Source organism: Sinohyriopsis cumingii, chromosome 4 (genome assembly GCF_028554795.1).
Source record: "Sinohyriopsis cumingii isolate HCF-2022 chromosome 4, ASM2855479v2, whole genome shotgun sequence".
NCBI classification, from domain to species: domain Eukaryota; kingdom Metazoa; phylum Mollusca; class Bivalvia; order Unionida; family Unionidae; genus Sinohyriopsis; species Sinohyriopsis cumingii.
In genome coordinates, this window is record NC_142964.1 from 11,762,019 (window position 1) to 11,777,490 (window position 15,472).

At 35.3% G+C, this 15,472-nt stretch overlaps 1 protein-coding gene across 8 annotated transcripts in view; it reads right to left on the reverse strand.

Moving 5' to 3' along the window:
* The window catches only part of LOC149800630 (casein kinase I-like), a 123,926-nt gene that overhangs the window by 23,345 nt on the left and 85,109 nt on the right, over nucleotides 1-15,472 (reverse strand). For all 8 annotated transcript variants that reach the window (XM_089954633.1, XM_089954629.1, XM_089954635.1 and 5 more), the window contains one exon: nucleotides 5,802-5,908. In XM_089954633.1, coding sequence (XP_089810759.1) covers nucleotides 5,802-5,908 — 107 coding nt within the window. The remainder of the gene's footprint in view (nucleotides 1-5,801; nucleotides 5,909-15,472) is intronic.

Consider the following 15,472-nt stretch of genomic DNA (forward strand, 5'->3'; position numbering starts at 1 on the left):
GATCTAACCAGTAGACCTAAAAACTGTAAATGCATGCTACCTGTCCAATGTTAAAGGCCTGCATAATTCATTGTGAAATTCTGAAGTATGTCATTTTTCAATGAGGTACCGTATATACAGTTCAAGCCCGCTATAACGTGCCCCGCCATAACGCAAATTCAGATATAATGCGCTCATATATTCATTTGCACATGAATTTTTTTTTTTGTGGTCAAAGTACTTGAAATAGTGTATAACAAATGTATTATCATTATGGAGAAGATATTGTGTATGAATTCGAATTTAATATGATCGTGGCATGGTTTTTGAACTTTTAAATACATGTATGTGTATTTTTCTCATACCGGGAAAATATATATTTTTTTTTTAAGTACAAGAAATAATGTGTGAAATGTTTATTATCATTTTTGGGAAGAGTTCGCATATGAATTTTAATATAATACGATCATGGCGTAGTTTCTGAAATTTAACAATATCACCAGGTTCTTTAAGTGTTATGCCAAAATAAACATTATCGGAAATGTTACTTATTACTGGTCCACGAGTAAAGCCAGTAAATCATCATTGTGATGGTCTTCAATTAATTTTGTATACAATCTTTGCTCAAACAATAGCCAACACGTGTTTCTTCCTTAACTGCATACACAACCAAGAAGAAGACAATGAGGTGGTTGATAAAGATTCTCTCAGTTTAATAAACATCAAAAAACAAAAGCTGCCAACATATTTGCTGGGCTTGGCAGTCTTATTAGACGCAATCAGTTTACCAGTAAATAATGTCCGCTTTATTAGGTGGAAATTGAAAGGGTATGAAATTGTACACGAGTTCAGTTTTAAATTTTTTTTATAAAAGTGACTTGTGACCATTGCAGGCCTACTGCACTTAGTTCTCGTGTTTTACATGTTATTATTTTCCTTTTTATTTAAATATTTTACTGTTATTGAAAAGCAAGTTCACAAACGCAATTCATTCTTTGCACTTTGTGCAAATTTTTTTTTATCATTTTGGGGAAGAGATCGTGTAGGAATTTGAATATAATATGATATATAATATGATCGTGGCATGGTTCCTGAAATTTTAAATACATGTATGTGTATTTTTCTTGTACCCAGAAAAATACTTTTTTAAAGTACGAAAAAATAGTGTGTAAAATGTTTATTATCATCTTGGGGAAGAGTTCGTGTATGAATTCGAATATAATAGGAGCGTGGCTTGGCTTCTAAAATTTAACAATTTCACCAGGTTCTTGAAGTGTTATGCCAAAATAAACATTATTGGAAATGTTAGTTATTACTGATCCATGAGTAAAACCAGTAGGTCGTCTTTGTGATTCTCTTCTATTAATTCTGTATACAATCATTGCTCTAACAATAGTGACATGTGTTTTTTCTTTAACTGCATACACAGCCAAGCAGTAGACAATGCGGTGGTTGATAAAGGATTCTCACAATTTAATAAACATCAAAAAACAAAAGCCGCCAACATGTTTGCTGGGGTTGGCAGTGTTATTAGATGCAATCACTTGACCAGTAAATAATGTCCGCTTTATAAGCTGGAAATTGAAAGGGTATAAAATTGTAAATGCGTTCAGCTTAAAACAATTTATACAAGTGAATCGTGACCATTGCAGGCCTACTGCACTTAGTTCTCTGGTTTTACATGGGTATGGTGTTTGTTTATGAACTCATTATTAATTTCCTATTTTTTATAAGGATATTTCATTGTTATGGGAAAGCAAGTTTGCCAACGTAAATTGTTCACTGCACTTTGTGCAATGATTAGTATAGTAGTTTTCACGTTTCTTTTGATATTCACAAAATCTGAAGTAAAAGTTATATGCAAGCTGAAAGCATGTGTTGATTGTTAATTATTCTTGCTGTAGTCGTTCAAACGAATAGGTGTACAAGCGTTAATTATTGCAAATTTGCAATGGATAAATGTGCACGGAAACGCATGAGAAAATGTTAGCAGCATGAAATTTGTACAGACACCGTTCACAGACCAAGGAACGTAATGAACTGTACACGTGCTTTGTCTTTCTTAACCTAATTTTGCTGTTAATTTTTCCCATTGAATTCAGATACCTATTGATGTGTGACAAAATTATTGAATAGTTTAAATATGTATGCAATTTTTGCAGTGGAATTACATATATTATGGATTAATTGCAAGCCCTGTTGGTACGATATCAGATAGCAAGTAAACAGTGTTGATACTCTGTCAACACTGTATATTAGACGCTGAATTCAGACACAATGATATGGGAAAAAAATTATTGAATATTGCAAATCTGTGGGCAATTTTTCAATGGAATTACATGCATTATAGATAAACTGCATGCCATGACAGCAAGATAGCAAACAATGTTGATACCCTATTCATCATATACATTAGACATGAGTACACATATATGTGCCAATGAGTTGTTCTCTGAAAAAGTAAAATACTGTAAAACCCCACATTAACACGACCCTGATAATAACGCGATCCAGTTTTTTAAAACTCTAATTATCACGTTATAGCGGGGTTCCACTGTACTAACTTTTAAGTCCAGTCAAACTGCAAACAACAAAGATCATGATGAGCTGTGACATAATGTGCCAGCAGATCTGGGTCTGTGTAGTTTGCAGCTCAACTCCTCCTATATGTGAGCATATATGGTACATACATAATCCTCACTGGCCAATTTCGTTTCTACCTCTCCCTCAATCCTCACTGGCCAATTTTGTTTCTACCTCTCCCTCACAAACTTTCTCAGAGCTTTAAACTTGCATAATTTCTGATCAGTTGATATTCAATTACTTTCATACTACAAATGCTTTCTAAAACAATGAAAATTAAACATGACCAGCATTTCAGTGATCTAGAAACACCAGTGTAAGCATGAATCAGATTCAAAATGATAAATGATACAACCAATATCAAATGGCAAGCACCTGTCTTGTAGATTCAACAATGCAGACAATGGTCTGCTTAGGTACAGTCAAGAATACATAAAATCAGTGTTTTTCTATCATAATTTCATTCACATGATAATGTTGAGTGCTAAACAAGACATACATCAATCAAATAAGTTACCATTATTTATTCTCAAATAAAGAATTATAAACACTATTAAAACATAATTTGATACTTTCTGATTGGTTTTAAAATGGCAATATCATATTTCTACAGTGTGTTCCCTTTTAGATTGATTTGATTCGTACTGTTAGACTGGAACTAAGTTCTGAATTTGATTATGAAGTGAATTAGACTGAACAGTCGGTCATAATAAATCAATCCTCCAGAGGCTACTTTAAGAATTGAAAATGGTGACAGATCTATTTAGTACCCCAATATAACCGTAAAAATGAAATTATTACAGGAAAATGCCAATACTGGCTAATCTTGATCGTATTATACTGCACAATGCAGTGGTAGATCAGGGTCCAACCTGTTTACAGTTAAGTGTGTACTACAGCAAATATGGTAAAGATAGGGGTCACAGTGAATGAAAAATCAAATATCATATAACTGGATAATCCATCCTGGTACATATATATCTAATTCTGCATCATAATTAATTTATGCTGACCATTACAGTTTTTATAGCATCAAGTGTTAATACTGTCTGTCTATTCATCCATCTAGCAGTCACACCTTCATTATGATTTGCATTAAGGTCAGTTTTTAGGCAAAATAATGGAGCATCTGTGTTCTATTAACATAGTTCTGGTTCCTTTCTTTTCTTCTTCTCTAAACATTGGATTGATTAGAGCTGGATTTGAAAAGCCTCTTCAAACAAGCTTTCTCTTTAAAAGGTTTTTACAGTAAAATAATTCCTATTAATGTTGACACATAATTTTGATTATCTGACAGTGAAAACAATAAATTTGGTATATTAAAAACATGAGTTCTAGTTACATGTACGGGTTTAATGTACTCTACATTTTTAACATAAAAAATACAAGGTATCTTTCCCTTTGATAGTATTTAGAAAATATACTGAAACTAAATTCATGCTTTTTAAGTCAAAAAAGTTTAAAATGCATTCATTCTGCATAACTATCAATCAAAATTACCATTAAAGGAATAATTTATTGCACTGAATTCAGTTAAAGATCGGTAAGAATATGTCATGATACAGTAAGCTGAAATTTATTTCTACTTTGTTCAGCATTCGTCCCTGACCTAAGTTAAAATATTATGCTTAATAAGAAACTTGTGAGCCTTGTAAAGCGGGGAAAATGCCCAAGAGTAAATAGAAAATAGTCAATTTAGATCTGAGAGCCCTAAATAGCAAGCAAAAAAACCCCAAAAAAACCAAAGCCCACAAATGAAAAGATCACGCAAAAGAATCCAGTAAAAAGAAGCCATAACTGCTGCAGCTCTCATATCCGTAAATTAATAGCTAGTCCCTGCCCACAGCAAGTCACTAAAACGAAATGAATCACAGCCCCCAAACAACACTGCCTTCCATTTATTAAGTTATTATATTACTGCCAATTTCATTTACAGGTGATTAGATAATTGTGTATGTAATGATAAATCATCTGCTCTCGGAATGCACATTCAAATGGTTCTCTGCACAAGTTCGAAGTTGCTTAGTTACAATAATCTTGGTTTTTTTTAATAAACATATTTGAACTCCATAGCTACTGTTCCCATTTCATACATGCAATCACTTTGCCCAACAGTTTGAAAACCTTCTCTTAAAAACATTATTTTCTTACCTTGCCTTCCTTGGTCATTATTCAAGTTGAACAATAATCATAATTAAGTAGCAATATAATTCCTTACAACAATGACTGTTATACCAATGAAATCTGGATAAGAATTCATGATCAGTCATATTGTTCTTCCTGGGCAAGGACAGTCTAGCCTCATTAATCCAACTAATACTGGAGTCATTCAAAATGTTAGATAAAATTCATTTACCCAGATATAAACAGTGGTCTCATTATCAGAAGGCAAATGACTTTAAAACCTTCTACTTTAACACTGTAGCCATCTCATTTTACAAGTCTGTAGCATTTTTTGCAACACTGTTGTACTGCCCCAGCATTGACCTTTTTCTTTTAAATTCAAACTGGTTACTTCCAAAGATAATTTTGGATCAGTTCTGAGTGTTATCTTTAAATCCTGACTGACTGAAACAATTTGGAGAAATGTTTGAAATAATCTGGGCCACTCCGACAAGAAAAACCAGCTGAGATGAAGAGAAGCTACTTTAGTGTCTTTGTTGCCCTATATAATTTTCACAAAACTCTGCTGACAGCAAAATGAATGAGAAAAATAAGCAATCTTTAATGAAAATGATGTAACACACGAAAGACAATGAAGTACTAGTGATTTATTTTGGATGGTTTTGTTGTCTAAACAGCTTGGATTTCTTCAAACACTTTAACCATTTGATGCAAGAAGTCAATGCACAAAGCTACCGTCAAAAAGACGTGCTTGTAACACTGGTTGGCGAGACTGAATGATACCAACCCAACTGCAAAACTGTGCAGATCTAGATTTGCTGTTGCTGACAGATAATCAGGGTTCATGCTGCTCATTCTATGCATGATTTCAAGTGAACAGCTGAGACCAAAATGCACCAGCAGATCTGGGTTAAGACTGTTGGTAGCTGGGCATCTATTATAAACTGGCAAATATTGTAAACAAAATGGAACTTTACCAATTATTCCACTGACAATAAAGTATTAAGGCAGGATGGGCAGAGGCAGGTTTAAATCAACAAAATTGTATTTTGCCTCATATAGTATATAAAAAAGTCAGGTATTTTCTTTGCTCTACCATGTTGTACAATACGTACTTAGTTTCATCGACAACCTCCACTTCCTGTTGAGCTGTAATGGGTGTATTGGAATGGCCTGCAGTGGGGTCATCTGGTGCAAATTCACCATTTGTTGAACTGACCACCTGTAAAAAAAAAGTTCAATAACATTTAATAAAAAAGGTCAAAAGAGAAAAATACCTATAACATTTTTTTTAGATCAGAACTTTGATTATCAAAACATCAGATCTGTACGGAAATAAATGTTCCATAGGTAACTAACATAAGTCACTCTTTTGCATGGGGTACCAATTTTTGTGGTTTTTGTGATTACTACAAATGTTGAATTTCAAGACCCAATGAACTATAACCCTTTGTTGAAAACAAAAAGGCACACCCCAATCCATCAATCATGCACAAACAAAAATGCATCTTCACAAAACCATGAAATTTAATACCCACAAAAAATAATCAGATTCGTATGTCTTGCCCTGACCTTACTTTCAATGGCTTATACAAAATCTTCACAATCTCATTTTCATGTTAATGTTGCCACCATCACCGCTAAACCGTGATGCCCACTGTCCAGCCAGTTGTAGTAAACTATAAATACAGTGCAACTAAAGCCAAGTCCTACAAACAGAGACAAAGGATATACATAAATGCCTTTTTCTACAAGTGGGTTTGTTTCTAGTATTAAAAATTTGCTACCAAATAATGTTATTTAACATTTTTTCTGAAAATAGAAGGTTATTAAAGAAACGGAAATTAGTAAGACTTGAACAACACACAAATGTAACTCAAAGGAATCAAGGAAACAGATGAACAAGTTTGTGAATGCAGGATCTTCACTGCATAAATGCAATAAAGAAATATTTAATACAGTTAAACCTGTTACTTGCGGCTACTCACTGGAAAAGGCAAAATTGGCCACTGCACACTTAAAATTGGTTTCTGAACAAATACCATGCACTGATTATTATTATTATTAGTAGTATTACTACAAGATTGTTTTATATGCACTGTACAAAAATAAAATCATAATAATAGGTATATGTTGTTGACCCTAATTAATGTTCCACACAAACTTACTTACTTTACTGATAATTTAATCCATCTTATAAATAAAATCATCACCGACTTAAAAATATACATCAATCTTAGTTTGCTATAAAAACAATATCTGGATAAGTCAGTTACTCACCTCAGCATTATCAAAAGACAGTTGGCTTATGTCAGAAGACTTCGAACAGAAAAAGAAAATAAGCAGTATATGGCTATTCATGTGGAACGGAAACTTCCCATGCCTCTACAGCCACTTTTTCAATACTAAATGACCCCTGACCCTAATGAAAAGGAATGTAGCTCATACCTCTTCTTAAAGATAATCTTTTGTTCGGAGACAGCTTTAATTCATAGGCAAATAGGTGAAGATATCTAACTACATCTGTCACACTAGCACAAAAGGTGATTTCCTTTTCTGTTGCAATAACACAACTAGTTTTCCCACCATCCAGGAAATAAACTGGTTGGACCCACTAACTTAATCATAAAAATTGACTCACTTTTGAATCTGACATATTGACACTTTTGAGTTACAATTTCAACTGGGCTGGAGTTATGAGCATAAACAAGACAGGAATTGTTTACACATTGATTCACATTGTATTCTAATGCCTTCATCATGAAGCAAAAATTCAGTTTGCACAGACTGAATGGTCAATGTGGATATGCTCTAGTGACTGTGGCAGGTGACACGAAGAAACCATTATTTGGTTGGGAAACACCTGGCCACTGACCAAAAAGGCAGGTGACAGGAAGAAACCATTGTTTGGTTAGGAAACACCTGGCCATTGACTGAAAAGGCAGGTGATAAGAAGAAACCATTATTTGGTTAGGAAACACCTGGCCATTGACTAAAAAGGCAGGTGACAGGAAGAAACCATTATCTGGTTAGGAAACACCTGGCCAGTGACTGAAAAGGCAGCTGACAGTAAGAAACCACTGTTTGGTTAGGAAACACCTGGCCACTGACTGAAAAGGCAGGTGACAGGAAGAAACCATTATCTGGTTAGGAAACACCTGGCCACTGACTGAAAAGGCAGCTGACAGTAAGAAACCATTGTTTGGTTAAGAAACACCTGGCCACTGACTGAAAAGGCAGGTGACAGGAAGAAACCATTATCTGGTTAGGAAACACCTGGCCACTACCTGAAAAGGCAGGCGACAGTTGCATACAGGACATTTATATAGGAAATTCGCTTTGGAGTGGGGGGGGGGTAAATTAGAATGGCCATTGTGAACAGGTGACCATTAGGACAGGTTTGTTTGTAACCTTTTTAACCAAACAGAGCATGTAACCTAGATAGCGCTAAATTATCACGTACACTTTGCAAATTTGTGGTGCTGGATTCAAGTAACAGTTCTACAGGGTTTCCACAAGGTAAAGTCAAGTCAGGTAATTTCCATTTTTCAGGAAAATCAGGAAAATATCAATGAATTGTGTGGCTTTAGTCAGGGAAAATGTCAATGAATTGTGTGGCTTTAGTCAGGGAAAATGTCAATGAATTGTGTGGCTTTAGTCAGGGAAAATGTCAATGAACTGTGTGACTTTAGTCAGGGAAAACTGAATTTTTGGTCAAAAGTCAGGATAAAGTCAGAGAAATCTGGACCCTCATTCATGCAAATTTTAATGCTGACAATCATGTGATGAAATGTGCTGTGGTATGTCAGATTTGATGTTTTTGAATATCTAAAGCTGACTTTGAATATCTATAGCTGACTTTGAATATCTATAGCTGACTTTGAATATCTAAAGCAGACTTTGAATATCTATAGCTGACTTTGAATATCTATAGCCGACTTTGAATATCTAAAGCAGACTCTGAATATCTATAGCTGACTTTGAATATCTATAGCTGACTTTGAATATCTATAGCAGACTTTGAATATCTATAGCTGACTCTGAATATCTATAGCTGACTCTGAATATCTATAGCTGACTTTGAATATCTATAGCTGACTCTGAATATCTAAAGCAGACTTTGAATATCTATAGCTGACTCTGAATATCTATAGCTGACTCTGAATATCTATAGCAGACTTTGAAGAATATCTAAAGCAGACTTTGAATATCTATAGCTGACTCTGAATATCTATAGCTGACTTTGAATATCTATAGCTGACTCTGAATATCTATAGCTGACTCTGAATATCTAAAGCAGACTTTTAGTTACTTGCACTTAATTCATGAAAATTTATTTTCAAGAAACTGAGAGAATCGTAACACCATGCTTAAATATGAAGGCAGAGAAAGCAAAAACCGATCAGTTGTTTGGTCAAATAATTAAGTTATTATTTGCTGTATTATTATTAAAGTTTGCTCTTTGAAGTTGTCTATTTCAGTAGGGTGTGTGGTACTATTATTTTTGTAACTTTTAAAGTTTTATTAAATGTACAGTGCTAGATTCCTGATATGTAGGCAGATATACTCGATCAGAAGGTAACTTAGCCACAAGAAAACTATTCTGTAAAACTTTTCTGAATTTAAAGTTGTCTTCAAAGTGTAACCTACAATAAAAGGTGCTAAATCTAGGGGCAATGTTGGAAACTATGTTTGCAGTACACAAAATACTGTCAAGTAAAATGTTTTTTTTTTTTTGTTTTCATGCCTATATTTGATTGAACAGCAAATTTAATACATGTACTTATTCAGTTTTAAGTAGAGTTCTACAACATTCTGTTCATGTTTGACCTTCATCACTTTCCTTGTAAAAGCAGTACCAGCTTTGTCTTCCAACATGACAACCATTTGATGGAGCTGCAAGTTTGATACTTACTCAGTGCCAAGTAACAGAGGGTGGTTATCTAAGCTTTTGTGGAGGCCCCAAGTGGCCAATTGGTCTAAAGTGCTGTCCGTTACGGATCACTACCATCTCACCTCTGTTTGCGTGGGTTCGAGTCTCGGATTCAGCCAATGTGGGTATGTGAGAAAGCTTGCCAGTAGCTTCTCGTGGGTCGGTGGTTCTTTCTGGGGGTTTTCCCAGGTTCTTCCTCCACCATTAATACTGGCCGCAATGTACAGCCTATCGTGTGCTGAAAAATGACATTAAACCTAACAACAACAAAAATCTAAACTTTGTGTGTTCATGTCTTTTAATAGATTTCACAGACTGTATGATCAAAGTGTTACTTACAGAGCCTCTAAGCACCTGCATATGGAGTTGACTAGACTATGGAGGATTTCAAAACAATTCTTGTGTGCCAGATCACATTTATAGGATAGATACTGTGAATCACAAATATCTGGACTCAACTTCCAGTGTTTATTTACAAAATGCATTGAATTAATGTATAACAAGATTTTGTGAATTGGATCATTCTGAACTACTATTTTCATAATGGTATGTGACCTATAATCGAATTCATGAATTTATCATATAAATGGATTTATAATGTTAAAGAATGATGAATTTTAATAGATTTAAAAAAGACAAATTGTAAGTTGTGAATTTATTTGTGACACCTTTCACTCAGTAATATAATTGTATTTTATGCTAGCTTTGTACTTATTTTTCTTTTGAATCTATCTATCCAGTTTGGCTTATTTGTTTTCTTCACAGTGCAATTCTCACTGATGACATTTAGACAGATCTGATTTGAAAAATACACCACTACTTATAGGTGGGTTCAAGAGAAATGGGTTTTTTGTACCTCTAAAAGGAGTGGGGTGGGGTGTCGAACTATAATCATGTGCATATGGTAGTTGCAAAACTCTTTTTATTTTTTATCTACTTAGTTTGTATCCAATATCTGATTAATCATCAGTGTTTCCCCTAGGGATGCAAGACTGATAGTAAAAAGTTTCCATGGTGTCAAAACTGGGGTCACACTGAGTAAAAAACAAACTTTGGTATCAAAACTGGGGGTCAAATGAAATGATTGGGGGTCTCTGAGGCACAAAAGAAGGCAACGGGAAACACTGATCAAATTTTCCCTTTTTTGGATTAAGATGCAGTTTCTCAAACATTCTATCTTTATAAGTGCTTGTTCAAAGGGATATTCCTATATTTTCATTTATTATGAACATTAGTATATATTTGCCTCTGAGGATATTAAGCCAATTTCATCATCTCTTTGTAATACAGTGTATATGATTTGGATTTTTAATTTAGCTTCAACAATTTTTCAGTCATATCACTATGATGTCTGCAGTGTGGCAGTTTATAGTGATGTCTAGCACTGGGGCATCATGCCACAGACATGTAGCATGATGTCCCACCCAGTCACATTATCCTGACACCAGGCCAACCAGTCCTAACACTGATCTCTTAATGCTGAGCGCCAAGCAAGGCAGCTGTTAGTACCATTTTGTACGTCTTTGGTATGACTCGGCATATCAGAGAATGTGTTCTGGATTCACACCTATAGATGCATTTTAAAATATTTAAGGCCAGTTGTTTCACAGGAGTACTTTTCAAATAAAGGGGTGCCATGTGAGTCAATCGAAGGGAAGGTGGAAATTATCTTCAATGACAATTTTTCCCATGATAAAGCCCAAAAAATCAATTCAGTGAACAAAAGTCCATCAAAGGATGATGGTTTATTGTCCAAAAAACAACTGGAAGTTTCAAATAAGACCACTGCTTTGTTTTAACTATAGTGTTGAAACTATCTGTGGTATCCTTGAGTGACAAGATTTTCAAATCAGCCATTGTAGCAGACATAATGTATGCATGATCAGACAACTAGACATCACCAGAAAACTTTTGGTGGAAACCCTATTCCAATAGGACTCTCCATTGAAGAGTAGTGATAACAAGATTTTCAACATGGCCATCAAGGCTGCTACATTTGATAAAGCATTGATAATATTTGCATTTAGGCCCAACTAGATATGACAGGAAGTCTTTCGGTGAAACTTTATGTCGATACAGCCATCACCTCTAAAGCAACAGCAACAGATTTTCAAGATGGTCACCATGGTAGCTATACTGGATGTCAGATCATTTTTTGTTTTCTTACCAACCACCTTGACATCATAGGAAGTCTTCTGCCGAAATATCCATTTTCCAATTTGTTGGAGTAGTGATAGCAAGATGGGGTCAGATCAGCATAATTTTCACCCAGGACCAAATAAATATCATAACTAGTCTTCTGGTGAAAATCCCAAATTACCCTCCATTTATGGCAAGAAGTAATAACAACATTTTCATGATGCCCATACTAGATATCAGGTTGGTAACATTTTCATTCAGAACCTACCAGTTAAATCTCAATGTTTATACAATTTTTCAGCTAGGAGAAAGCAACTATAAGAAAGATTTTCAAAATGGGGTCTGTTGCAGTGGCATCACTAGGGTTTGTGTCACTCAGTGCGGTAACTCATTGTGTCACCCCAGGGACTTCCTTCCTGCGCAAAAATTCAAAAATGTTATAGTCATTTTGTTGTCACCCCCTCTGATGATGTCACCCAATGTGGTCCGCACCCCCTTAATGATGCCACTGGTCTGTTGTGGCCAAATTAGATGTCAACTTGGGACCATTTTCATTTAGGTCCAACTAAACATCATAAGAAGTCATCCAGCAAAAAACCAATGTTGACATTACTTTCTGTTCAGGGGGAATAGCTAACCAAGATTCTGAAGCTGGCTGCTGTGGTGGTCATAATGCATGTCAGAGTCACACTGTTCATTTATGACAAACTATATATCATAACAAGTCTTCTGGTGAAACCACATGTTGATATGATTTTCTGTTGAGACGTAAAATATGAAGATGGCCATCATAGCCACCATAATGGACGTCAGGTTAGCACCATTTGCAATTAGAACTAAAAAACATAGATCTTTTAGTGAAAGTGCCATGCTGATATGACCATCCATTAAAGAAAATGATTCAGAACATCACTTTTGAGACAGCCACTATGGTAGCCATACTGGATGTCTGTGCTGCACCATTTTCATTTTAGGACCAACTTTAACTAGACCATGGGATGAATGTGTGAAAAGTTTCATGACAATTCTCTGAGTATTTTAGGAGTGATAACAAACTTGTGCTAATTGACAGATGGACCACAGGCAATAGGCCATGCCATAAGTTCTATGACAAGCTAAATATTACGGTAGTCTTATTATATTTAAAAGTACAGGTTGTCATCATTGATGCACTTACAGCTGGAGAAACATGGTCAATTCCTTCCTTTTATATGTTTAATGTGGAAAGTGGATGTGGATGTTGGACATGAAATGGATTGTTTGGGCAAATTTGTTATCAGTCAGGTCAAATTTTGGGAAGTTTTCAGTTTCCAATGACATGATCAGCACAGGCAACAACTTGGCAAAACGCCCAATTATTCAACGAAAAACGGAGGTATGCTTATCATAGGACATTGTTGTTATTGTTGTTGTAGTAGAGTTTAACACCATTTTCAGCACAAGATAGGCTATACATAGCGGTCAGTATAACGGGTGGAGGAAGAACTCAGGAAAACCCTGGGAAAAACCACAACCCACGAGAAGCGACTGGCAAGCTTTCTATGTACCAACATTAACCGAGCCTGAGACTTGAACCACGCAGACAGAGGTGAGACGGCAGTGATCTGGAATGGTTAGCACTTTAGGCCACCCAGTCACTCAGGGCCCCATATAGGTCATTGTTTTCCTCATATAAAGATTTGCTAACATCTAGTAAAGTGGAGGCTATCTTATCATCAACCATGGGCTTAACATTAGGGAACAATGATTAATTCCTTTGTTTGATATGTTTAACTGTGGAAAGTATGTGTTTAACATGACATGTGTGCATTGGGAAAATTTACCCTTAGTCTGGGAATTCTGCTTTCATTAACCCGTGGGAACCCTGTTCTGACACAAATATGATTCAGTAAATCACCATCCAAGGTCAGTGGTTTTCACAGAATTCACGGTCTTCATTTATATACTTATAACTTGCCCTATGCCAATATCTGAGCTATTTTGATTACTTCACATACACTGGTAGATCTGTCAATCTGACATAATTCCACTCAATATTTCAATATTTGTAGACATGTATATTTGTATATCAGATGCCTATGATTTTTTATCTTTTATATTTTAATTTAGATCTGTGGTCAATGCAATCTGAAATAAAGAATTCTTATCTTATTTTATCTTCTAAGAAATTACAATGCATGAACAGAGCTTAAAGGCCAAAATGTATATTAAATTAAGTCACTGAATGACTCTGGTCTTGTGATGAGGTATCTTATAACCAGTGAACAGCAGAGTCAGTTGAACATTAAAAATTGGACACTATGATCTGCTTTTCAAATCAGCCTTTTGCAGTAATTCAACTACTTTCAAATTACTTGAAGATACTATGCTGAAAGTGGATAGAAAAGGAGGAAAGTTTAAGTATGTACTTAACTATCTATCAAAATCATGGTCTAGTTAGTTCATTTGGAAGTTCAATGTTGTTGTTGTTGTTGTTGTTGTGGGGTTTAACGCCATTTTTCAGCATGATAGGCTATACATGGCGGCCAGTATTAATGGTGGAGGAAGAACCCGGAAAACCCCAGAAAGAACCACCAACCCACGAGAAGCTACTGGCAAGCTTTCTCACATGCCCATATTGGCTGAATCTTAGACTCGAACCGCCGCAGACAGAGGTGAGATGGCAGTGATCTGTAACGAAGAGAGCTTTAGACCACTCGGCCACTCGGGGCCCCGGAAGTTCAATTTAAGTCTTAACTCATTAACCCCTGGAGGTTTTAGTCATTTTCACCCGAAATGCAAGTAGAAAACACATTTTGTGGGTTGTTTCTGAATACATCCTAATACATCGACTTCCAAGTAATTTTCGGTTAACCTAATGCCTAGTTGTGTTATAAATCTTGTTTTTCATTGCCTATTTCACTTGTGCATGATTAAAATGGTAAAAGTAGGAGTTCTCTTTTTTATGTTTTTTTTGCTTAATGGACTCATCATTTTCTTATCCAGACCACTTTTTTTATTCCAAATGCCCATCTTATCCTACATTTTGCAAAGGTTCATCTGTCTGTGTGCAGTTCAGACCAGTCTGCCTTACATCTGAGGCAAAACAGTCTAAAATCCGAACAAAAAATCGGTTTCTGACAACAGGCAAATTTTTGGTGTAAAAAAAATCGGGTCCAAAAAATTATGTTTCCCGCTGTATTTTGTAGTGCAACAAGAAAGTACAGATTATATGGTATCATTGTAGAGCTATATCTGTCTACCTTTCTATAATACCACCCACTTTAGTGTATCATACATGACATTGATGCTACAGAGCTATGAAGTAGGCTACTACCTCCTGACATGTAAATGAGGCACCTGGGGTTAATGAGTTAATAATGCATGCATAATAATTCAATTGAAAAGTGCACACAGGAGTTGAAACTGAAACCAGTTTTTCTCGAAACTCTCCCTCTGTACTAGGCTGAACCTGGATAGGGTCATGGAGTAAAAGTGATAACACGTCAAGTTACTTGCAATTTATCGATTATACCATGTTATAAAACAGCTATTCTACATTGTGCTGAACTAGGCCAATGGTGCTAAGACAGCAGTGGAGCTTGGAGATGAAAAACAACATCTGTATTTTTACAGCTTGATATTCTACACAAAATATTGTTAGGAAGATCTTACAAGTCAATACAGTAAATACAAATATCACCGTCTGCCTGAACATAAATTAAAAAGTGTACA